Source organism: Lineus longissimus, chromosome 6 (assembly GCF_910592395.1).
Source record: "Lineus longissimus chromosome 6, tnLinLong1.2, whole genome shotgun sequence".
NCBI classification, from domain to species: Eukaryota; Metazoa; Nemertea; class Pilidiophora; order Heteronemertea; family Lineidae; genus Lineus; species Lineus longissimus.
The window spans coordinates 2,096,923-2,123,827 of NC_088313.1; the positions used below are offsets into that span (position 1 = coordinate 2,096,923).

The 26,905-nt window shown below is 42.1% G+C and overlaps 1 protein-coding gene across 6 annotated transcripts; it reads right to left on the reverse strand.

Moving 5' to 3' along the window:
• Positions 1-318: 318 nt before the first annotated feature.
• On the reverse strand, positions 319-26,561 carry LOC135489410 (uncharacterized). Of its 6 annotated transcripts, none has more exons than XM_064774756.1 (32): positions 26,438-26,561; positions 25,394-25,448; positions 25,082-25,195; positions 24,548-24,596; positions 24,096-24,184; positions 23,475-23,739; positions 23,011-23,042; positions 22,631-22,699; positions 21,862-21,977; positions 21,108-21,299; positions 20,620-20,808; positions 18,495-18,591; positions 18,138-18,198; positions 17,871-17,936; positions 17,374-17,400; positions 15,580-15,753; positions 14,867-15,091; positions 14,192-14,331; positions 12,437-12,640; positions 11,940-12,200; positions 10,521-11,285; positions 9,363-10,046; positions 8,429-8,980; positions 7,440-7,625; positions 6,688-7,059; positions 5,666-5,860; positions 4,303-5,465; positions 3,827-3,940; positions 2,105-2,269; positions 1,532-1,690; positions 1,000-1,101; positions 319-543 (listed from the first exon to the last, which is right to left on the reverse strand). In XM_064774756.1, exons 2-32 carry the CDS (start codon positions 25,414-25,416, stop codon positions 470-472), a joined length of 6,924 nt encoding a protein of 2,307 aa, XP_064630826.1. In that variant the 5' UTR covers positions 25,417-25,448; positions 26,438-26,561; the 3' UTR covers positions 319-469. The 6 variants fall into 6 exon arrangements, with proteins under 6 accessions (XP_064630826.1, XP_064630827.1, XP_064630825.1 ...); XM_064774757.1 differs by having other exon boundaries at positions 3,827-3,937; positions 26,331-26,561; XM_064774755.1 differs by having other exon boundaries at positions 26,331-26,561.
• Between the last annotated feature and the right edge of the window lie 344 nt (positions 26,562-26,905).

Below are 26,905 nucleotides of genomic sequence, written 5' to 3' on the forward strand. Positions count from 1 at the left end.
CAGTTACGAAACGTGCCCTCGACGACGACGACGACGACGACGACGGACGACGGACGCCACGGTATGGGATAAGCTCACCTCTGCTAAGAGGTGAGCTAAAAACCAAACGGTCTCTTCAGTTCCTAAAGATGGCGATGGCGTAGTTCAGAACTTTAAATGACTTCATATAAGAACTACGCCATCGCCATCTTCAGGGTCAAGTAGGAACTGAAAAGACCTTTTCTTGTTCCAATCTTGCCCTGAAGGCGTAGTTCTTTCATGAAGTCCATGAGACTCCGATAACCAGCTCAAAGGGGAGGAGGATTTGGCCCACGTAGATCTCCGTGGTTCGGTGCTGAAGGTGTTAACTTTCATTTAAAGATTACAATTCTGACAGGTAAAGATACTTATGTCTGCAGCAACACTGCCAATGGTCTGCAGAAACCAGTCTGCAGGCAGACGCTTGACAAGTCTAGCAGACGTTCAATGTCTACATTTGCAGCTTTGCTCGCAGCATTCTGATCACTTCCTCCTGTTCCTGCAGCTGACGTTGGAGAGCGCTCACTGAAACATGCAACACGCAAATTAAAGAGACAGCAATGGATTAGATCTGTGATAGTCATTTATAAGTACACTTCTGGACTTGGTCAACTTCAACTTTCTTTTCCGAGGCAACATTATTTTCTCAACCTGATCTCCCATTTTTGTCAAACGCTGTTTTTGGGGTTGGGGGAGTAGTCAATAGAAGTGAGGTAAGATAATGATGAATCATATTTATCAAAAGAATATACAAATATTTTAATTTGAAGTGCGCATAAGGAGGAAATAATGACATTGCCAATGTCTTATAATGAGATTCAAGAGAGAATCATGAGATGCAAAGTCTTGAATTCTGGGCAATGATGGCATGCCTCGAGGATGAGAATTCTTTTTCTATGACATTACCTCAGCCATCTACGGACAACTTCATGATAAGACAAGGACAGTAATTTCAAGACATCTAAAAAACATTTCACTCACAGTTTGCGGGAGGAGCCACAACGCCGGCTGGGATTCCCCCATTTCCCCTGGACGGCTCTGGCGCGGTGGAGACAGCATGGCCGCACTTCACCAGCATCTGACCTGTTGATTAAACAAACAACTTTTAGAAATGACAAACATGTTCATACATCTTCCAGACACAGTTATTCATAATTTAATAACTGCAGCCAGCTAGCTTTTGAGATAAAAACCACGCACACACAGATACAACGGCAGTTCAAGAGAAAGCACTTTAAACCGAGCCTCTGAAAAATTGTGTTTACAAGTCAACAATATTTGTTCTTATTAGGACTAGTTGAACGAGCAGAACCATTGACAAGACTATAAATGGCTGATGCCTCAAGATAATTCAACACTTCCCCGAACCCTTAGGGCGCATAATTTTTTCAGAAAAGAACATTTTGTAGGCTGCATCATACCCTTGATTTTCAGATTCTATCAATACAGTCAAATGGTGTTATCTGAGCTATCAGCCACATCAGTGGACAAATATTTTTCTCAAGAAACTTACCAAGGTCTATGATTTTGCCACCTTTGTCGACTTCTAGTTTGATGTGATGGACACCGTCAAGGCATTGCAGAGATGTGGCGACTACCTCACCGGACAGGAATAACTCTTTGGCGACTTGCTGAGCATCCACACTCCACTTGCCACCAACTGGCTCAACATCTGAGGAGAAATGAGAGTGGACGATTCACTGCACAATGCAACCAACGAAAAGGCGATCACAAGCCACAACCGATGGGCAGGTGACGACAAGCTAGAATGGCAGATTATCATAACTGGCAAGACAGAATATACCACCTATGCCGACCAGTCATCTCTTCCATCCTCCTCAGCATGATCTGAACTCTAATCATTTGATGATATTATTCTGTCCCTGCTAGCCTGACTCAAAATGGGCCATTTTATTATCATTTGACCTCGAGTGCTACTCGTCAGGCAAAGGTTTCAGACATGGCTAGAAAAGTATAGTGTTGAAACTTCTACACTTTGATTTTGAAAATTTTTCATGCATAATGAGTACAGAGCATCTTAGCTTCAGGTCTCATACACGGAAAAAACGTTCAAACATTCACTCACCTGCCAGTTTACATGGTATGCCTTGAATGGGAAACGTTACCATTTCCTCGGGGAGTAACCTGGTGGCGGAGAGCGGTACTACTTCCCAGTTGCCGTAATCGAAGAAGAACACACCAACGTTCCCATCACTGTCGACACCTCTTACTTCAGCTCGGTACCACACCGCTAGAAATAGAAACCAATATATTTTCTAAACTACATGAATTTCATAAGCCCGAATGGACAGGCAGTCTAATCCTTCCAGAGACTGAATCATGTCAACTGCCACTGCATAGCCGGAGGCAATGGGTGATATGAATAAAGACTAGCAAATGCTTTTACTTCAATTTTGTACAGAAAGGCCTAGAGTAAATGTACATGGAGTTTTAGATAAAAGCATTTGCTAGTCTTTATTCATATCAGCCAATAACTATTAAACCATCCTATTCTTTAACACCAGAAACCACTGAATGGCAATAATCACAGTATTTCCTCATTCTCGTCCTGAGGTGATATCAATTGTGCACTGGATAAGCTACATGATACAGAAAATTTCATGTAAAATGCCGAATTCATATAAACCATTAAAATGTTTGATAACTCAATTACATAACTAGGTAAGCGGCCAGCCTGTTGGAGCCTGGTGGTCAGATGTGCTACAGCCCTTCTACAGAGGATAAGCATCCACAGGAGCCTGGTGGTCAGATGTGCTACAGCCCTTCTATAGAGGATAAGCATCCACAGGAGCCTGGTGGTCAGAGGTGCTACAGCCCTTCTATAGAGGATAAGCATCCACAGGAGCCTGGTGGTCAGAGGTGCTACAGCCCTTCTATAGAGGATAAGCATCCACAGGAGCCTGGTGGTCAGATGTGCTACAGCCCTTCTACAGAGGATAAGCATCCACAGGAGCCTGGTGGTCAGATGTGCTACAGCCCTTCTATAGAGGATAAGCATCCACAGGAGCCTGGTGGTCAGATGTGCTACAGCCCTTCTATAGAGGATAAGCATCCACAGGAGCCTGGTGGTCAGAGGTGCTACAGCCCTTCTATAGAGGATAAGCATCCACAGGAGCCTGGTGGTCAGAGGTGCTACAGCCCTTCTATAGAGGATAAGCATCCACAGGAGCCTGGTGGTCAGAGGTGCTACAGCCCTTCTATAGAGGATAAGCATCCACAGGAGCCTGGTGGTCAGAGGTGCTACAGCCCTTCTATAGAGGATAAGCATCCACAGGAGCCTGGTGGTCAGAGGTGCTACAGCCCTTCTATAGAGGATAAGCATCCACAGGAGCCTGGTGGTCAGATGTGCTACAGCCCTTCTATAGAGGATAAGCATCCACAGGAGCCTGGTGGTCAGAGGTGCTACAGCCCTTCTATTGAGGATAAGCATCCACAGGAGCCTGGTGGTCAGAGGTGCTACAGCCCTTCTATAGAGGATAATCATCCACAGGAGCCTGGTGGTCAGATGTGCTACAGCCCTTCTATAGAGGATAAGCATCCACAGGAGCCTGGTGGTCAGATGTGCTACAGCCCTTCTATAGAGGATAAGCATCCACAGGAGCCTGGTGGTCAGAGGTGCTACAGCCCTTCTATAGAGGATAAGCATCCACAGGAGCCTGGTGGTCAGAGGTGCTACAGCCCTTCTATAGAGGATAAGCATCCACGGAAATCCTATCAAAGTCTTTCAATGACATCTCCAAGTAACGTTATACCTCATCGATGCCACATTGAAATATCTGAAACTTACCTTCAAATAGAGCAGCAATCACCTCACCAACGACTGGCTGATAATCTTCAGCAGTAAGCTTTAGGCACTCTTCATAGATGGCAGCACTGAAGATCATGAAGCTGTTCCAATCTACTAATATAAGAGAATAACATTTATTATATGCAAGTTGTTAAAAATGTTTGTTATTTTACTAAACTAGCGAGTAATCTGGTGTGCTATTTCCCCTGAAGACTTTCACAAAAAGGTGAGACTTGAAAATCAGTAAACAGTAAAAATTTCCAAGCTTCAGAAGTAATTGGTTCTCCACTTGTGGCCTGGCAATCTTCTACCATTCACCAAGTGTAAGGCGAACTTCTATTTCATTTACCAGTTTTGCAGCTACAAGACAAAAACTCAACAAGATATGCTTCTAAGTGACCCACTTTGCCAAGATGAAGAGCTCATACAACTTGCTCAAACAATAAAACGTTTCTCTTTTAACGGACTGCTCTTACCTGGATCAATGATATTGACAAACAGATCCACAGCACTGATGGAGGCAACGCTGACTGCAGTGGCCTTGTTCAGACTTAAAGTTCTCCTTTCTAAATTGTTGGCAGGAAATATCCGTCTTGCAGGTCCCGAGGCAGCCTGTAACTTAGCAATGTCTTTGTTGACACAGATGTCAGGATTTTCAAATTCGTACAGCTCGACGCTTGCAGACGACTCTGCTGTACAGATGACCTTCAACATAAACCGGCCATCTGCTGGCACCAAACTCTTGTATAAGTCCACTTGCTCCTTGTTCACACGGCCTGCAGGTGGCTTAACATTGGCAAGGGAGCACGCGATAGCCATAGCCGGGGTCATGAATTCCGAGCAGAATTTGCGAACGTCCTTTACAGAGACTACATCGTCATTGCCATAATCAATGAAGTGCACTTGAATTTGTTGTGGATCCAGTACATTAACAACAGCTGCTCTGTACCACGAGCCTTGCCATTGAGCGATGACCATTTCTTGACACTTCGGTAGGTAAGCCGCATTTTCCCTGGCGACGTATTCATTGATTTTCTCATCAAGAGCTTGTAAATTAGCAATGAAGTCATCGGTTGCAATATGCACGTAGAAATTCTCCGGGTCTCCTTGATGCACCACAATGGCCTGGACGGATAATCCAGCCATTACCTTGTATTGCCGAATCTGGTTCCTCCTGATGACTACTGACGACGGGTCACCTTCAGCCTCGACGATGACAGACCTAGGAGCAGGGGAACTACCTCCCACTCTTTTAGCAACACCTTGCTGCACCAACATATCATTGACAGATGACCCTCCACCGACCATGACCTCGACAATCATCAAATCCGCACTCTTCTCGACCACTTTCAAGTTCAACTTATTCTGTCCCGTTAACATCGCGAAATAACCAATGGCGTCTGATGTCCACTGATCACCAACAGGTTCGACTCCAGCTAGACTGCATTCAAACGCGCCATAGGGGAGCTTCATGAAGACATCTTTCAGTCTGTACACACGCTGCAGGTCGACCACCTGGTCGTTTCCCCAATCTATGAAACGTACTTGGACAGTTTCACCATCTTTGGCAAGGACTACAGACCTGTAGTATCTGTTGTCCTCCTCGAAGGGAGCGGCCACCACGTCTCCAATGTCTGGCCTGAAATTGCCAAGAATATACCTGAATTATTATCAATTGAAAACAATTTGATTTGGCAGCTGTTCCTGCACATTCTTTCCTTGGACAATGATGGGATGATCCACTGATTCCTCAACACGCACTCCTGTCATGTTCCAAACACAATATTGGCCCTCGTGGGTCAGTTAAATTTCTAGTCTCATCTACAATAGTGTACTTACTTGAAATCAGAGTTGACAGGCATCGTTTGATAACATTTTGTCATCTCTTTCCCAAGGTCATCATACGCCGTCATCTTGCTAAACGGCTGAGCAAAGAATTTGCTCGGCGTGATGAGGAAGTGGATGAAGATGACTTCTTCGTGGCTGATGAACCAACTGTCTGTTATGCACGCCATGTGCGCCAGGGTGAAGGTGCTAGAAGTAGAACAGATCAGGGTAAGCGTCTGCTAGTTGGTAAAATGTCAAGTTTGGAAAAGAATCTGCAGGCAATTAAAATGGATAAACATTTTCTTCAAAAGACAACAGAATTTTCATGGGAATTACATTCTAGCAGGAATTATAGAACAACACACGAAACAAGTACCAAACCAACTTATGCTTTTCAATGCACTTTCATTTAAGATTTGTGAAGTTATGGCAGATTTCTGGTAATTATAAATGGTGGTGAAAATGGAGAGGGGCTATTGAAATAAATACAGCACCAACAAGTTACTGATTGTGATTGATTTCTGCCATCTACAACTGAATCTTTCCAGAAAAGGCAAAAGCTTTCACGCGAAGAAAAACTCTGACCTACAGTAAAACATGCAAACGATATTCGACACAGGGAAGTCAGAGGAGTATGCAACACAGGGAAGTGAGAGGGAAACCAGATACAGATTATAAGCACAGGCAGTGAGAGCTGTTAAGAGTTACTACTATACTAGTATACTAGTATTGGGGAAAGTGAGACTGTTAAGAATTACTAGTATTTAGGGAAGTGGGACAGAGTTTACAGCTGGTATTGAGGGAAGTAAGACTTTTAAGAGTTTACAACTAGTATTGAGGGAAGTGGGACTGTTAAGAGTTACTGGTATTGAGGACCTAACACCCAGTTTGGTTAGGCACCTGATACCAATGAGGCAAAATATCAAATTCATTGGAAGCCCCATGAACAGTACAACAAAGAAGAGCTCGAAATCTTTGTTCATTTCTGGCCGCAACAATATTCAAAAAGAACCAGCGATGAAATGTGCATTTACCCAGTTGTTTCATTCATTCCCATCCGTATGCTAATTGCAGGGATCGCCATGACGACGACCCCATTATCAACGGCCTTGACCTGACCGTCCAACATCCCTTCTTCGTTTGTACAATACGACATGTGCTGCACAGCCCTCTCTTGCTGTTCCGCCTGCAAATTCTCCAGTCGACACGGAATAACCAACTCCGGTAGCAAGCAATACTTCTTGTCGATCGGTCGAATGTTTGGCAATGTCACATGACTGCTGTGCCCCAGATCCACATGAAACATGAAGAACACGCCCTTTCTCTCGTCTACGGAAATGACGCGGGACCGCTGCCATTCTTGATCGACGCTCCATCTTGCCGCCACAATGTCACCAGCTATTGGTCTGGGTGGAAAAGGACTGCTTGTGAAAAACTCTCTCGACTACGAATCACTTAACTATTCAAAAATGTTCAGAACTTAAGGGGTTATTATAAGGGCTTCTTAAGTACTCCTATTTTTTTTAATTAACATTCCACTTCAGAAATTATTATGAAAATTGACTGTGAACAATTTTAGTTTACAATCCTTGAGCATATTTTTGTGAACCTTATACTACGAGCTTTCTTACGAATGTAACTGAACCAACAAATATATATTTGACATATGTGTGCTATTGGGCTTTAGGGCATATTATTGTGGTTTTAAGCACATGGCGCTATAAACATGATATAGGCCAAGTGTATCGACTTTATGGAAAAAATAATTATTGACAACTTTTCATACCTGAAGTTTGGCTTCATTTTCCTTTTGTTGTAGACAATATTGAACTCTTGCCTCATTTCAGTGATAGCTTTTCCATCAACAATTTGAAGGAAAACGGCATAAAATGGGTCAGCGGACTCCAAATTCAATGGAGCGACAACATAGTTTTCGCCAACTTTGACTTTATCCAGCAATGTGGGGAGTGTCCTAAAACGGGAGGGGATTTGAGTTAGGGTAATGGTAAATACTAGCTCACTAAATGAGTCAATCACATGCACATGCTGTTTCAAGACGAAGCATCCTATCTTGAGCTGCATGATCTGATAATCCAGTGATCCAATTCCTTGATTGCGATTCCTCATCCGCAAATTTATACCTAGCATAACGGACTCTGTTGAAATATCTGTCCCCATTTTTCTTACCTGAAAGTTTGGGATTTCTAAGGTGCTTGTTTAAGCGACAAGGGTTAAGTTTGTTAGTTAACTGTCTAAACTATCTCAATAGTGCTTTAAGGGAGGTTAGAGGAAGATAAGGCACTGCCCATGTGTTACAACAACCCCTTTAACCACTCGTACGAGGGCAGAGGGGTAAAAATCTGCAAATTTTGCAGGTCTTGTGTAAGCACCCTTGATACACAACCTAAAGTGTGAAATTAAACTTCAGGGGGAACTAAGAGCAGACACACTCAGCTCTCAGCTATTGTCCGAAATTCCCTTTCAGTAAAAGCACATTTGAGATCACTTTTAATGTAGAATACGAAAGAAAAATGCTGATATTGTAACAAACAAAAGCCAGCAAAATAAAATAAAATGAAATATTTAAATTAAAATGCCGTTACATGGTAAACATCAACCAGCAATCGCACAAATCGCAAACTATAAGCTAAATAGGCATTTAACATTAGCCATCTTTCAATTTATAATACATGTATTACAAAGTGAATAGTTCAGCCATGTTCTCTGTGCTCCAAACTGCACTTGCCAAAAAGGAAAATACTCAAAATGTTTTACCTGATGCAAGTAGGTTCCTCATCAACTCTTGGAGGCGATGCCGCACTTGCCGCAGAGGCAGGCTTGGCAGGGGCAGGCATGGCTGGGGTAGGCTCGGCTGGGACAGGTACGGCTGGGGCAGGCTCGGCTGGTGCAGACACGACAACAGGACAACCGGCTTCAACAGCATGTCCACCCATTAGTAGCTCGCTTCTAAAATTCCTCGTCCTCTCACAGTCAAAGATGTCAACATCTACAACACCGCCCTCGATAGCCACCACCTCAATGATGTAGATAGCATTATTCAAGACCATCTCGCCAAACGCCGCAATATCACTACCACTCCATGAACCATTCGCTGTGCCATTTATTCCGGCAACGCGACACTGGACAACGGGGACAACACATGTCAGGAACTCTGCATCTAAGTTGTAGACGTTCTCAATGAGAACCGCCTCTTCATTACCATAGTCAATGAAATAAAGAGTGCACTGGTTCCCACTGACGGTGAGCACTTGGGCACGGCACCAATCCCCAGCAAATGTTGTGGCGACTAACTCACCAAGAGACGGTCTGCAAAGAGAAAATCTTCAAGTGAGAATATTAGAAGACTATATTACCTGGTACATTCATACATGATTCTGACCAAGCCAAGAGGCGTGATGGATTGAAAAATCCTGACCGACTCTTGGGCACCTGAGTTGAAGAGTTCTTGCAAACTACAGATATGCATTTTCAATGTTGTCAACTGCAAAAACACCCACAGCCACAGAGAAAGGTGGCTCGATGGTGCAAACACGAGGCAACACATGGTGTGCCTAGCACTACACGCGTCGTGGCATCAGCATTGCCAGCCAGATTAATACTAACTCGAGGTGGTCCAATCAGAATTGGACAAATCAGAAAGCTGTGGGTTCTTGGGTCATTCTGGGGCCATCATTATAAATAAGCTTACCTGAATGTTGTGTTTGGTCCAAGGGCACTATACTTGGCGACCAAGGGACCGGACATGTCAACGAAATCCTGCACAATGTCTGCCAGAACTGTCTGGACGTAGATTTCAGCCGGGCTGACACAATGGGTGACCAACCCTTGATACTCTTCCCCAATCGCTAGACGTTCCACAACATACTTCAGATTCGGCGACGCTTGACGTCTGCTGGCTACTGGGATGCGTTCTGGTGCTGGTCTGGATGGTACTGGAACTGATACCGGTGAAGCTGTTGGGCCAACAGCATTTTTGGCAGACGCTTCCTTGGCAAACCCTGCCTCCGTCATAATGGCACTAACTGTTGTTGAACCTGTCTGGAAATCGACAACAGCACCATCACCGACGTACTCAACAACTGTCGTCACAATTTCAGTGTTCTCAGGGATCAGTTCCTTGATCGTTGCAATAGCATTGTCACCACAGCTCCAGCCATTCGGAGCGTTGGCCAATCGGCATGAAAGAGCGATCAAGGGGGTTGCCATGAATTCTGGTTGTATCGCAAATATCTTGTCCTTTTCAACGGGATCCTTATTCCCAAAATCTAAGAAATGGACAACAACATTGCCAGTCCCGGTGTCAACATTCTCAACACGTCCTCGGTAGAACTGGCCCAAGAACGGAGCAACAACTAGCTCACCAACAGCCGCACTGAAAGCAAATATAAGAAATTTAAGTTTATCTTGCAGTTAAAATCAATTCTTATTTGCAAGACGCACGAGATATGATGCATCTTGAAAGGGCAGACCCCAACCCGAAACCACTGCTCAGTAATTAAGAAGAATCCTTTTCTCTAGCTTCACTGACTACTTTTGAAACTTTTGTAACTTTCAAATGTTCAAATGGATGTAATGAACAAACAATAGTTTACATTAAGGCTGTAGTCTTGTAATCCAACTAAGACATCAACTTGAGGACAGCTGGGTAAAAGGAGCCCACCATCCCCATGATAACAGGAGAACAGTCTGAATGAAGAATGTCTTCAATGATCAAAATGTCCATCGCTCTAAGATTAGAACGCAGAAAAAGAAGAAACCGCCCTTTTAACAGAATCCACACTCAAATACAACTCTTTACAATGGGCTTTGATAAGACCACATTCGGCCATAGGTAACTTGTACGTACCTCACAGGGCTAGCGTGTTGACTGTAGTACTCTTCCATGGCGTCACACAAGGCTCCGTATTCCTCTGCAGCGGCCATTGGCTGAACGTAGAACTCCTCAGCGCTGATGACGACAACAGGTAGAGCTTGGAAGGGTTCTCCTAACTCCATTCGCCTGGCTGGAATCGTAGGCTTAATAGCTTGGGCTCTGGGTTTGGGCTGTTGAACTGCAGCAGGCTTGGATTGAGTGGCAGTTGGCGATTCCTTCCTTGGTGGCGACCCCTTCGCGGTCTGGGAGTTCTTGGGAGAAGAACCCTTCTTCTGTTTTCCAGTCTTTTGTTGGGAATTTCTCTTTGGTGTGGATTTCTTGGCTCCCTTTCCTAACGGTCTGTCTGGTGACGGACCATTCTTGCATCTCCTCACAAATTCTTCATTCAAGAGCCTGCCTTCACAGTGCACTTCAACTTCTAAGATATCCTGTGATCGCTTCACAACCTTAAATTCCACTGACACATCCTTCTCAAAAGATGAGAAGAATGTATCGATGGCAAACTGCGACCATGGTTCAGTCTTGACCTCCTCAACACCTGCCAATGCACAGTTCACACCGACCGAATACAGGTAGGAGGAATTGAAATCAGCGGGATGAACATCTTCCAGAGGGACGACCGCTGTGTTCCCAAAATCAATGAATCGGACTTTGAACTTGTCATTTCTCATGTCAAGGACGCAAGCACGACTCGACTCCCTATCATAAGGTGCGATGATGAAGTCACCAACTTCTGGTCTGAAAGAACAATCATCAGGAAATGCATTCATATTTCATAGTCGGTTTACTTCCAGTGCAGACACATTTGTAATGTTGGGCAAATTGTCTTGCTCAATTCCCTCGTCCTGAGTACGAGGTTAAATGTACAAGAGGACTGATGAAACAGGCAGGTTGATTAAGGCCGGTATAGGTGTAACTTGGTGAGGACTCAAAACACTGGCAAAAAGTTGAATTACTTGGTTTCACAAATGACACTATGATTGCTGAACAAGTCAAATGAATAGGATTTCGATAATCTTCTCAAAGTAAATGTGGAGCTGGATACCAATTTCCCTGTGCTTCAAACCTGCTCCCTCATGAAGAAAAGGTGGAGCTGGATACCAGACTTCACGTCCTTCAGACCTGCTCCCTCATGCAGAAAATGTGGTGCTGGATAAAAGACTTCATGTCCTTCAGACCTGCCCCCTTATGAAAAAAATGTGGAGCTTGATACCAGAATCTAAGTGCTTCAGACCTTCTTCCTTATGAAGGATACACTGATACTGGCCAAAGGACACCACCCTGCCTCACAGAGTTTGGGGCAGTACGAAGAAATCTTTAGGACAGCATCTCAAAACTCTTAAGGCAGAAGAAGAGCACTGAAGGAACACAAAAACATAAGCTGAAGCTCACCTGTAGGTAGTGTTCTTCACACCGTAAAACCTCTTGTTCAAGTCGGCAAACAATTCCTTATATTTCTCGATCTTGCTGTCCAAGCAACAGACCTGCACCCAGAAGTCAGTGGGCGATTTGCATTCGATAGGTATCCCTTTGAAATAACTTCCGGATTTGTAAATACTTTCAATGGAGTTGACAGTGAATTTGCCAGATGGAGCTCTTGTTTTTGTTGACGAGTCAGATTGGGTTTTTGAAGAATCTTTCGATGTATTCCTCCTGGAAGGAAATGGTAATTTTTTTAAAATGATATGATTGCTTTTTCTGATTTTCTCTCCAGCTTTTTGAAACACAAATCAAGTTCTCATCCAACCATACTCCCAAATCCTTAACACAACTCGAATTGGTTGACACTTCTCTATTTAGGACAGCACTTGTCAGTCCTGAGGGTGTCCTTAATAGAGAGGTTCTACTGTATATAAAATGAGACGAAACAAAGAAATTATCAAGCTTACTCTCTGGCATCAGACAGAACTTTCTCATTCTGCTCTCCAGGTGACCTGGCGTTGTCAAGTTGTCTCGGACCCTGGGCTGGTGAACACTCAGTCCTCTTGTTGTTTTGCGATGCCCTACTTGCCAGCTCGCGCACTGCCACCAACTTTTTCTCAAGAAGGAACGTGTGGAGCATGACATTGTTAGCTCTGAGCAACACATGTCTCCTGGAAGAAATCAAGTGAGAAAATGCAGGTTAGGCCAGGTTTAAAATAGCTAGGGTTCACGTTTTCAGCATTTGTTCTTAGACGTGATATGCAGATAAAACTTGCCTACTGATGGAAGTGAAGTAAACGCAGCATTCTGTAGTGGGAGAGATATTTGCTTACGACAAAATACTAAATATTGACATGATGGAGAGGAACATAGTTCTATGTGTATGCTACATAACAATGTGGGACCACACGTCTACACACGGATATGCAGAGGGATTTCAACCAAAGGAAGGATTTGGCCCAAGAAGAATTACCCATTTTAAAACAAGTACATTATGACCACGATACACACAGCCGTATTACACGACATCCAGGGAGACAACACCTCATTCATTTTATTAATAAAAGTAAAACTTTGAGAAAATATTATGAACTAGAAATTTGAAATTTGCTTGTCAGCAAATTTGATAGCCCCCACGGGCCCACACACAGTACACGTATAGAGGAGTGAAGTCTATTCCGTTTCGTGGATGATCTATTTCCGGACAAACACGCTCGCGCTTTCTCAAAATCACACGCTCAGTAACATTTAAACAGCACCCTAACCTTTCAGATGGGCAGGATGGATCATCGATAAGCATTTAAGGCTATTCCTTTATTTTATTCCTTCATTCAACCATGTCAACCGTCGTTCTTTGCTCAAAATACTCGACAACTCGCCACTTCGGCAAAGAGATACCGCCGCCATGATGCATGAGGATATGACGTCACCATTACGGGGCGGAGCTTATGCTAATATACGTGTGATTGACAGAATCGTGCCGGATATTTGAAAGCAAATCAGAAAATCAGCGCATAAAAACGCTTCAAAGTCATCAAAATTATCCGAATTTCGAAAAAATCTTTGCCAGGTGCACTAGATCGAGTTTAGTTTGATGGGACAGGGGTGACAGTTTTTCAGTTGAAATAGCAGTTTGGCTGGACTACCTCCATAATATAATCTGGGAAGAATGCAGAAGCCTAGTACCTTCTCCTAGTAATCTCAATATAGACCCCACATTTGTTGTATGTGGGGTCTATAAAAACAACTCTGGTGTACACTTACCACTTATACCTTTGTAGTTCAATTAAAAGACAAAAAGTAAACACCTTACCAATATGAAAATGCAGCGTTTGGCTATTTCATGCGGCATTTTTTAGACGAATTTGAAGGTGTTTATTGAGACTACCTAATAATTTAGGCGTACATGTTTAATAAATTGCTATTCATTATGAACACAATGGGCCTAAAACCTTCAAGGAAACATTGGAATATTCCAACGTCTGAAAGGTAGAGCATCTTCCTTGGTTCACCGCTGAAGGAATTCTGTATCTGTTCCAAGCCAGGACAAGAAAGCCATCCTAACTGCACGTCAAGGATTACATGTAAGCCCTTCTGCTGAGAAATGGCAAAGTGAAGCTCGCCCAACTCTGATATTCAACAAGACATTTAGGATTACCGGTAACAACGAGTACTGGAGTCTTTGACCAAAAAAAGAAACTTATTTATTCAAGAAGACTTACTTATTGTTAAAGTTTCCCACAACACGACATTCCAGCACTGATGCGTTTGCCTTCAGCCAGTTCATTGTAACGTTACAAGCCTCATTGCCAAAGAACACACCATCCATTGGCTGGATGTCACTCAGGCAGCAAGTCACCGCCTACAGAAGAAAAAACAAATTCATACAACTACATTTCAGCTTAAGTGACCACATGGAAATTTTTCTCTCTTCATCCTGTGCAAGTGGAGTATTTTGCTGACGGCCAAATCAATTGGCATTTACCTGTCAGAAACTTGATTTTACAGTATTCCTTAACACAAGCACAATGCTTGGTGTGCTTAAGTTTACATTATTTTCAACGGTTCAGCTCAAGTGACCACATAGGATTACTCAATCTCATTCATCTTTGCAACCAGAGGAGTACTATGCTGAGGGCCAAAGCCCTTGGAATTTATTGATTTGAAACTTGATTTTACAGTATTCCTTAACACCAGCAGACCGAACTACAGTAGACTGCTTGGAGTCAAATATGTCAAGTTGGTGTAATGTGACACATTTCCAACAGTAAGCAATACGTTTCTCCCCAGATGTATTCCAAACTGTGGTCTAATTTGAAACTTAAACTTGCGGATATCCACTTCGTTTAAATTTACTCTAAATGACTAAGAAACGGTTATGAAGACAAATTGTTTACCTGGCAAGGCAACTTTGTCAACTCCTCATTCACTCTGCGCAGTTTGTCGATTTGCACCTCGACCTTGGAACCCTCATCGATAAGATGCACAACATATTTGACAGTTTTGTCCTTTTCAGTTCTGACGGTATGAATAGCACCTCTCTTCCACTGTTTCCTGTCTTCTACGACGACAATTTCGTCATCTTCCGGGACATAGCCGGTGGGTGTCGATCTCGAGTAGACCTGAAACACGATCAAGAGACCATCATTATATATTGATGCATCCTCACTTATCACCAGTGCCATGCCTGAATCTTCTCATAGGGCAGCAGCAGCCCTGTGAAAAAGTGTAGGCCTTATGATCGAGACAATGGGTGATATGAATAAAGGCTAGCAAATGCTTTTACTTCAATTTTGTACAGAAAGGCCAAGTGTAAATGTACATGGAGTTTTAGATAAAAGCATTTACTACTCTTTATTCATATCACCCATTGTCGGGTTGTCGGTATTGCCAGGGGAAATAAAGGGAATCCTTTAGACGCACTTCTTGTCAAATCAGCTCAAATCATTGTTTTACTCAGAGCAATATCAAAACTACTACACTTTTCGAAAGCCACGTCGATCTTCTATAATCTGCACCAAACAAACAACACCCATGGAGCTATTAACCAATCTTGAACATAGCCTGCAGGCCTAATATGGGTAATTGCAAGCCACTGGAAGCCACTTACCTGTTCCATGGACGCTTTGCTCTTCTCGTATAGCCGCCAATTGGCGCTGTGTTTATACTGAATATAAAATTCTCTTGGCTGCTCAAAATAGACAACATGGACTGGCACAAACTCCTGTTCACCTCCTACATGTAACTCCTGGATTGGGAAGTCTCTCAGATATACACGCTTTCTCTGTTGGAATAGAATAAGGAGAATAAGTTTAAGAAATCAGTGAGAAACAAGAAGAGAAGTGAGAAGTGAGAAGAAGCACCAATTCTGTTTCCTACTGTTAATTACAAACAAGACAATTCAACTCCTTCCAATATGTCACAAGATACCACAAGACAACTTGTTTCAAACTCCACAAGAACTTTTTTGACATGCACAATTGAATGACTTGATTAATCTTTCATAACAGTTGTCCATTTTGCCAAAATTGTCTGCAAGAAAGGATATGCATTAGGCTGTAGAATATCCAGGGTTGGTCATTCCAAGTGAAAGGTTTCATGCTACGAGGATTTGCAACCCATTCAGGAAGTCTCTGAGTGCCCTTACGACAGAAATGAAATACATTTTTTTTGTCTTGTCTATCCGAGCACATCCCTCTGCCAGAAAAAGAAAATGAAGCACAAACCACGTCACACCCAAGATTGGAAGAAAAAAAATGTCAAGACAGGTGCAAAAACACACATCTATCAAGCTTGCGAGAACAAGAAAAAGTGCACTAAGCAAACAGATCTTTTTATTAATTTGCAATTTGCAAAGCTAGTTTTTTTCCAATGCACACAAAGGTATGGGACCAAATGAGACAACTACTGTAGTTAGCTACTTCCCTACGATGGATGAATTTCAGTCAGACTGAAATATTTTAGTATGACATCATAATGATGTCGTCTGCTGCGAATGATGATGTTAAAAGCCGTAGCCAACCGAATGACGTCACAGAACGTCTCGTAGTGAAGTGGTTAACATAGCAGGTTACTCATGGAGGGGTTAAAGTAGGATAGTAGACTGATTAGCATAGAGGAACCATGATTCTGTCATGATATACTTCAAATTTCTCAATTTCTTCAATCGTCTTACAGGTTTTCTTCGAGACTAACTGGAGAGTTTGGGATAGCTATTCAGATAGGTGTGCGAGTGAAAGACTGTTGTTAAGGTCTAAGAGTGGGGGAGCACGTGACCATTATTCACATCCAAAAACAAATATTTTTGCCAAAAATTATGAATCCGATAATTCCTGCAGCCTGACCTGCACACATCGACATTGTCATATAAAACCAGAATTGGGCTAGCTCCTGCCAATTGTCATTCTGGCCTTCTCCAATTTCATTCACTGTTGTCATGTTTTTCATTCCCTGATGTTTCAAGAAAGAAATAAGACTAGGTTTCTCAATCTCATTCTATGAAAGCTCAGAAACAATCCCAGAAAGAAATCCTAAACTCTTGAAGGCCTATGCCGTTCGTTTGAAATGTGTAAACTGAATTTAAAAATTTTCAACTGTCTAAATGTATACCAAATACATGTACGTGTACTATAAATGCCTAGTTTCAGCTAATTTGAGTGCATGGTAGCTAGACTACGGCAATGTGTGCAACTGCATTTCTATTTTCCTGAGCCAGCAGTAAATATGTACGGGGTACCCCTTTAAACTAGGCATCCACAAAATGGCCGCTTTCATTAGAGAATTTGAGTGTTCTTTGGGTGAAGGACCATGGTTCCAAGATGAAAATGAGAAAGATTCATTGACAAGCACATGTTTTCACACCACTGTCACCCACCAAAAAATAATAAACTGCGCTTAGGCCTACCTCTTCTTGGAGATAGTATGGGGCAATCTGATGTAGAAAAAGAAGAACATTTGACATTTTGATATGTTGACTCAGAATAAAGTTTTCCTTCCTACTTGTAAATACACCAATGTGATGAAGAATGGTCTAAATAGCTGAGTCTCATATTCATAACCTGCATGTGAATTTGGACAGCATTTGTGATGCTTTTCTTGACTTATGATAAACAGCGTCCAAAAAGCTAATGATACGAAGAGGTATGTAATGGCTAAACCTTTCCGTGATTAGCAGGGAAAACTGGCCAGAGGACACAACCCTGACCACAAGACAAAACTTGAAGGCGCCGGACAGACTGTCTAGCATGAATCTCAAAAATTCCAAATATAGAAACTGGATCGATGTTTCAAGACGCTGATTTCATTTAAAGTACATTTGATTTAATCTCATTTAATCTCATGTCTTCTGAATTAAACAAGATTTTTCAAGCCATGAAAATATATAATATCTTAATCACTCACCCTCCGTAGCTCATCGCCGACATCAGAATTCGACGACAAGTCAACCAGTTCGAGTTTCCTCTGGAGCTGAAATAGGCCCTTCAAAATCAACATTTGGTTATTCAAACGCTATAAACGCAAGATGAATCAAATTGGTTAATTACGTAATATATATTTCATAAGATTTTAATAGCATACATAGTGACCTAGTGCGGAAACATTGTTACATTGTCCTACATGTAGTAGTCATGTAAATGGTTGAGCTCCTTTGATGCAAGTTTCACCCACCTTCTCAATGAAACCCTCACCAACTTCCACGTCAAATTGTTCCTCAAACCGGCTGTTTTCCCTGAAATACAAACACCCGATTACTTAGAGAACAAAGCAGCAACAGAGAAACCGAGAAACAGACAGACACTCGAGTGTTAAGATAATCTAGCTCTATTTCAAACTGTTTCAAAATGTAAGTACATTTATTTCTGAGGGAGATGCAAACTTTTTCCAAAGGATCTTGCCTGTCTGGTCGAACCTGATGTTGACATCAATTTCAAGAAGATGAATTTGACTAGCAATTGACAAGCACTCTTCATAAAGGAAAACCCATGATATACACTGTATTACATTAACCATACTGAGCACACTTACGCTAATTTAGCACATATCGATTTATGCGCGTCCCAATCCTTACGTTGACATTCTGATGAACAGTAATGCATTTTACACTTCTTACAGTATTTTCTTGCTGAAACATGAAAGAAACAACAACATGTACGTACAGTAATTCCAAACAAGCACTGGAAGTCAATCGAGTAAAAATTCGGTGCTATGGGTAAAAAAATAACATCATAAGCATGGCAAACACTCCTGGCTGGTTGACTCCAATACAACTGTTTCCTAACGATTTTATCACTAAGAGATACACAGTCAAGAAAGCATTCCTAAAGGCGTAATTTTGGGTAACAAATCTTACTAAATCTCGCTAAATCTTACGAATTGTCAACTGGTATTACACCGACTGACACTACCAGCAAACTGGGAAGTCATGACACTATGATACTCAGTTCTGCTACATTAAAACAAGTCCTCAACTTTGTCATCGGGCTTACACAGGCTTCAACGATTGAGTGAATGACTTCAAAAACACACTTCCCCTCAACCTTCCAAAAGTGTTGTAAAATCCTTTCCCCCATTTGTACCGTGCAAAAGGTCTTTGTTTACTGACCAGCAGCAAACAATTACCTCCTGCGGAATACCGAGTACAATGGGCAAAAGCAAAGGAATGCCTTCATTGGATTTTAAAAGCGGGAGACAGATAGGAGGGTGGGGAGATCAAAACACCAGTGGTGTCACAGCTTACTCACCCTCTGGTCTAAGAGAACATGAGCAAACTGTGTCATCAAATCAGAATGGTAAAGTTAACAAATGTGAAGAAGCTGTCTCTGCGATATTTCATGATCACCTCTCTAAAATATGGTACTTCCTCACATAAACAAAGTCATCGTAACATATCTACAATATTGAATTATAGGTTTGGAAAAATCAATCGAAGGTCGCAGAGAAATAAAGCAGTTGAGCAAAATGAAATGGCCAGGGCCATTGTGCTCACCTCATGTGGAGGAAAGATGGATAAAGAGCATGGTCTTGTGTCATGTAGTGTTAGGTTTGATGTAGGTCCAAGCAATTACAATTTCCCCAAAATGGCCAATTTACAGTACATTCGACCTCTGTGACCTTGAAAAGTAGGTCAAATCAAAGAAGACCCGGGTGACACATTGAATGGTTGTTAGAATTAGATGTACCTATGATATAAAATTGGTGCCAATCGGGCAAGTCATTACTAGGAATAATGGCATTTTGAGGAATTTAGGATTTGGCCCCCTCCCTGGAGGCCAAACGGCAAATCAGATCGCACCAAACTTCGGTACCTGAGATCACCTGACCAAGGGGTACATGTGTACTTAATTTGTGATCAATAGTCATTGCAGTTAAGAAACGTGCCATAGTTACGGCCTGACAGCGAATTTACGCCATTTGACCTCTGTGACCTTGACAAGAAGGTCAAATTAAAAACCTGTGTGACATATACTGTATGATGGTTAGATGTACCCATGATATCAAATTGGTGGCAATCGGGCAAGAAGTTAAGGAATAATCACATTTTTAAGGTTTTTGGATTTTGCCCCCTGGTGGTCAAGTGGTGAATCATATTGGACCAAACTTCGGTCCCTGAGATCACCTGACTAAGGGGTAAATGTGTACCAAATTTGGTATCAATAGTCATTGCAGTTTAGAAACGTGCCATCGTTACATCCTAACGGCCAATTTACACCATTTGACCTCTGTGACCTTGAAAAGGAGGTCAAATCAAAAACCCGGAGGATATATGATGCACATTTACTAGAAGTACCTACCATATTTTTTTCAAAATTTCCCGACTACTATTAAGGGAGATATTGCATATTTTCACTTTTAACGTTTGGCCCCCTGGTGGCCAAACCATGAAACGAATCGGACCGAAACTTGGTCTCCCAGGTGTCATTACATAAGGGTACATGTGTACCAAGTTTCAACTCAATAGCTCTAACAGTTACGAAACGTGCCCTGCTAACGGACGACGGACGACGACGACGACGACGACGACGACGACGACGACGACGACGGACGACGGACGCCACGGTATGGGATAAGCTCACCTCTGCTAAGAGGTGAGCTAAAAAGCTCCATGTCTTGAGCAAGGCAAAACTAGATGCCTTATAATTTTGTCACTTACTCAGTGCCTCACACACACAACACTTCTTCTGAGGCCGTGGAGCAACTGGTTTTCGGTCCTCAATTCTGGGTATTGCCATAGCTTTCGTATTTACAGCTTTTTCTAGGAAACTCGACTTGAATCTTTCCGGAGGTGGCATATCACTATATGCACCAAATGAGGTATCCAGGTCAGACATATCACTATAGACTGTAATTGAAAGGGCAGAATACTGATCAGCTAAATTTGTCTAAAACCAAATCGGCTTCTTGCAATTTTCATCCTCAGGAGAAGCCCTTATCACTTCGGATTATTAGACAGATCACGCACCTGCAGAACTCTTACTCCAGTGTTTAGCCACAGGCCGGAGTCCAACTTATTGGGATACAGCATAAAATGGCTTCTTAAAGTTCTTCAAAACCTAAGTCATCAGAGAGAAATGGTTTTGTGAAAATTATCAAATGTATCTCATTTCTCACATTATAGTTGAATTTTTTTAAAAAACTCACCAGGACCAACTTGTGAAAAATCTCCAGCACCCATCCCTGGATATCCTCGATTGAAGCCAGGGCTCACCGCACCATAAGGACTTATTCCTCGTCCACCCTGGAACGGCATGCCCCCACCGCGGCCAAATCCATACTGTGACATCATACCTCCCATACTGTTCATGGGTCCAGCACCAGCAAAGTCCATAAAACCTGAAAGATTCATTAATACCGCTTTGAAATGCATTGAAGCTGACCTTCAGTTAATGTCGGCTGGGCTATTGCCCGAACTGCGAACGGCTCATGAGGCTGGAGCTTATCCCTGGTACCCATTTACTCCAGGGTGGAGAGAGGCAAGTAGGGTTAAACGCCTTGCCCAAGGACACAAAGATGAAACTGTTTCCATCTTTCAGAGTATCGAACCTACAACCTCCTAGTTATAAGCCCGGCGCTTTAACCACTCTGCCACTGATCCCCTCAACAGGGACATTTTCAAGCTATTATGAATATTGCAATGCAATGAAACCTTTGACTGCACTGATGACGACAGAAGTTGTTATGTTGCGGAAAGTAAGTAATTAAGCTGGAGACCAACTGGAATCGTGAGACCCTGTCAGTATTATCCGAGTATTCCCTCTAACTTGAACAGTACCTGTAATGTACCAAAAATACAACCCACAACCTCAGAGTTGACATTTGCCAATGATAATTTTGAACATCAGCCAGACTGCAAATTATCAAAGTGTCTCAACCTAAAGAAGTCAAGTGCCTGTACCTTGCTGCATGTGTTGAGGAGGGATACAACCAGGACTTCCCCGGCCATAGCCTATCTGTTGCATGGGCATCATTGGGCCCTCATTTGGATAATATCCTGGATTGGAAAAATTCCCGCTGAAAAGTAAAAATTTTGTATTTTCATGTTGCAAAGGATGATATCTATTGCTTGACAGAATTGGGCAGTCCAGTTACAAAACTAGGCAGAGAGATGACTGACACTGACAGTACAAACAGTGATCTCATTTTTGAAATATTTCATCCTTTCTTTAAAAGATCTTGTTTGTCTTACAATGTACGGTACTGTCTTCTGCCAAAGACCACAACTGCTCCATAGGAATCCAAACACTGACCTATGTAATCAATGAGGTCAACTCCCTTACTTTAGCTCCACATACGTGTAAAGATGGAATTGGTGAAAAACATAGTAAAGGAACAAGTTAGATTTTTCATGAAAAATATATTTTGAATTTTTAAGACTCATCGATAATGTTAGTACCAGGGTTTCTGCCAGAGGGGGGGGGGGGGGGTACTAATACCCACCTTTGCTTCAAGAAGGTGGGTATGTACCCACATGCTCAGGGTTTCATATAGAGGGGGGACTTGTGTTTTAAAGTCTAAAGTGGCATTTTAAGATACTAAGAAGCAGCCTAGCAGAAACCCTGAGTACATGTAGGGAAAGCCGAAAAATTGAGAACGAGAATGCACGGAAGTGCAGTAGTAAAGATATTGAGTGCTTTGGCATGTAGAAAGAGACGGAGGCTGCATACCGTTGTGGTCGTGGATAATCGTTTCCAAAGCTATATCCTCTACCTTTCCCCCGAGATTCAAAGCGATTTCTGAAACATGCCAATTGAGCAATAGATGAAATAGCAAGCAAAGCAGAAGCTATTAGCATAGGCAGTGGCTGTCTACTCGACTTCAAGACGATGTCAAATTGATATTTTTCCTGAGTAATTGTTAAGATTTTAACTACGGTGATAGCAATTTACAACTAAACTTTGTGTAGAAGGTTAATGCAGGAAGGTTGCCAAGACGGGATGAAGAGAAGATTGCAAATAGAAAGATCAACGTTATAGAAGGCAAGGAAAATATCAAACATCCTAGAGGTCAAGGAACACGATTTAAGTTAATCTGGATATTGACTAACCTTGGAAACATATTCTGTTGTGATGACGAATTCTGTAAAAGAAGGAGAGACTAAAGTGCATTTCCAGCGAGAGCCAAGCAGTAAAACATCCACAAAGCCAAAGGGAATGACTGTTCATCACAAAGGAATGTGTGCAGTATTATCCCCATGACCACATGTGGCCTACCTACATGCAGCTATACTCTATTTAGGTATATTTTACATGAGCCAAAAAGGTGATGCCTCATTGCCCCTGGTGAGGAACTCCTTTAAAATTAGCTGTGACCCGTCGCCAAAAAGCTGTAACCCATTCTCAAACAACGTCTGCTCATTCCATGCAGAATAGTACCCTGTTGATATTCTCCTGATACTCCACTTATTAATTTTAACCTTCATCAGTTTATATTTTTTTGGAAACAGCTAATCCCCTTATTATTGTCTTTCAGTCATCATATTCAATGACCTCAAGGTTTTTTATTAGTTACCTGATGATATGACCTATTTTCTCTCAGTGGGCGACTTTCCCTTCCTCGTGGGGGTGCCTTGTTTTCCTTAGCGCTGTCCCTACCCTCATCCATGTCATAATCATCCAAATCATTTGCCAACCTGGCTGCAATATCTGCACGTCTCTTCTCCTTCTCCTCCTTGGTCAATGCCACTGAAATGCGCAACCTGAATCTGCCAATTTCGTAGCCATTGTAAACTCGAATTGCTTCTTCCATCTCATGTTGGGTTTCGAAGTTAACAAATCTGAAAGTCAACAATGGGAAGACATAAGTTTATAACTCAGAAGAGCAAGTTCTTTTTTGGATCCATTTTTCCAATCATCCCAGTTACAAAAGCTTTCCTAAGTTTCTTGAGGTTTTATTGATGGTGTTCCAGGCTCACTTCATTGACGGCAGTTGTCAATTAGATAGCAATGACGAACTTCCATCACTGGTAGACGGCAGTAGTGAGCAGTCAAACACAATCCAGTTCACGTCACATCCACAAAAAGTTCTGTATTGGCTGGTAGAGGTAACTACCGTATCACTGCCAGCTTTTGGCAACTAACCCCGAATTGAAGGTGATCATCTTAATATCCTAATCCTATCAAACATACTCACCCTACTTTATCGTCTTTGTCTGCTCTCTGATCATGAATATACGAACTCTTTATCTTGCCCACCTTCTGAAAGAGGTACTCCAGTCCTTCCTGCAGAACATGAATTTCAACACAAGTTTTAGATGTGGAACTTCGGACAATTTACACGATAAGATTTTGACATGTACAAATATACGCTTTTTTGTCGTGGGATGCACGTGATATCTCTTTCATGTGAATCATATCGTGTGTAGCCTGATCTCAGCAGATTACTTTTCATTCTCCAAGTCATGAACACCAAGTGAAAAGTGATCCCTTACATGTGAAAACATAAACACTTACCCAACCTTAAAAATTGGGTCTTATTTTTCTATTTTTTCATTATTCCAATTTTTGACTCCATACATATTATCACCATCAAGTTTTGTGTACATTAGGCACTGAAAATGGAGCTTCAGATTGCCATAAACTTGCCTTATTTAGATCTTTTGGAATACCAGCGATATAGATGGAGAAATTATTCCTGAAAATAAAAGAATGAGTGACATAATCTGGACAAAGTCAAAGAAACCACAAGCTGTTTCTGTTTCACGAATTCCGATATCAATAGTCCAAACCAGAAACACAAGGCAAATTTGATTTTCAGATATAAAGAACACATACACTGTTCAGATTAGACATGTTTTTATAGAATATAAGAAATGCCACTGAAGGTATTAATGTTGGAATATAAAACAGAAATGTATTGATTCGCTCTTATGAATCATAAGGGGCACAGGCCTAGTATAAAACATGTGGCGATATGTACAACTCCAACCTTTCAGAGTTTTCCAACTTTTTTGAAACTTAGTCCATTGCTGAAGATGTCTGATGAAGAGACAGTGCCAGGAAGGTGTTTACAACCTGATCACACGCACCCCTTGTTTAGACTAATTTACCATGAGCATGGACTTGGATATTAAAAGAAGCCATTCCCTGGTCATCATAAGACTTCAACAATACACTTACTTGTCTTTATTGATGCTAGCCTTGGTCAAATTTTTTGCTGGACCTCTTTGGTAACTGTTAAATTCTGGATCATTGTAGTCATCTGCCATTGGATTCCAGTTTTCCAACTCATCACTACAACAATATTACCATTTAACAACATATCGTACTTCACAATTTCGAGCAAAGTCATAACAATAACCTTACAACTTCTCTTCGTTTCAAACTGTAACATCTGGCTATCACAGAATGTCTTGCATAACTGACATATTTATTAATGATGACAAGTTCTGTCAGAGTGATTTAACATTTGAATAACCGTAACAGTCTTACCACTCCTCATCTCTGCACGCCATGGCCAAATCTAAAAGCTTTCTACAACTAAAACCTGCAAGAGAGAAGAGAAAACACACATAGATATATTTGGTTCATCAAGAATACTGAAAGAGTGCGTCAAATGCCTGTCATCTGGCACATTGGACTGTAACAACAATTATATGCCTATCTTTTTTCCAAGTTGACGAACTTCATGGTATGGTTCCTTCCCCAAGAACCTGTGAAGTTAGCGGGAGATTTCCAGGACATCAGTCGAGCCGAGTCAATGCCACAATCATACTGTAAACCTGTTCTGCTTTATATTATAAACATCACAGCTGCCTTATGATGATCATCCATGCAGTTGCATGCCAATGACTTAGACAGAGAATAAGAAAGCTATCCCATGCTAGCTTCACACAAGACCGGCCTGGCCCGTCCCACTAAATGAGGGACGGGAATTGATCTGGAATGGAGGTGTCTTGAGAGTCTAGTGGCCTCAGCTTGGGCGCCACCTGGAGGGATGTGCGTGAACTCCAGGACAAAGACTGTGATGTTGTCCAGGCTGTGATGGTCCGGGAGGTTAAAGGGATGTCATAGGGCATCACTCTAACCTCCCGGACCATCATTGCCTGGACAACATCACAATCTTCGTCCTTGAGTTCACGCACATCCCTCCAGTCCAGATGGTGCCCAAGCCAAGGCCACCAGACTCTCAAAGTCAAGAGAGTCCGCCTGGATCCATCGTCTGCGCACCATGTCGCTGTCAGGATTCAACATCAATGATAATACATCACTCTAGCGTTTCTATCATGAGTGTGCACATTCGATTTGTTTTTGTGCCGATTCGTCTTCTTCGAAAACGCCTATTGCACTGCACCACGCCATGCATTATTCACTGCATCAGAAAAATTTGCATTTGGCAAGAACGAAACCATCAAAATAGAAGACGAACTTTATTCAATAATAAATAATTTCCATTGTTGTCGAATCTTAAGTACTTTGGGCAGCCATTCGAAACTAAGATTATGTAGTAGCAAATAATTTAGAGGCGATAATTACGGTGAAATTAGACAACACCTGCATGAGAAAGAGCTCGCAGTGCACGGAGCATACATGTGCTGTGCGGGGAGATGGCAGCTGGGAGATGGCAGCACGTGCGCAAAACCTGGTTCCCAGGTAACTTGTTTTCTTTGCTGTACATTGATGTACATGAATAAATAGCAAACTGCTTGGATGTTGACTGTATGGATTGTATGTGGAGAATCCACAAGGAAAATCAAGGCACTTAAAACGGGGTGGTTAATTTCTTTATCACAATGTATGGACTCCAACGTAGGAAAAAAACAAAAGAAAACCCGAAACAACCCAAATAAATGCACTCTGGCTCAGGCAACTACATTACGTTCTACGCCCCACATAAACACGTTACAGTTCTATCCGCGTCGTTACTCTAAGTTTAGACCCACGTAATCCTCGACAGACTCCTCCACCAAATATCAGTGACATTGCAAATAAACAAAAGACCTC

Coding starts and splice junctions, on each gene's coding strand:
- LOC135489410 (XM_064774756.1), bottom strand. CDS start 25,416: ATGGCGTGCAGAGATGAGGAGTG. Junction 12,201..12,436: donor GTTCTGTCTGATGCCAGAGA/GTAAGCTTGATA, acceptor ATTTCCTTCCAG/GAGGAATACATCGAAAGATT. Junction 1,102..1,531: donor TGGCAAAATCATAGACCTTG/GTAAGTTTCTTG, acceptor TTTAATCAACAG/GTCAGATGCTGGTGAAGTGC.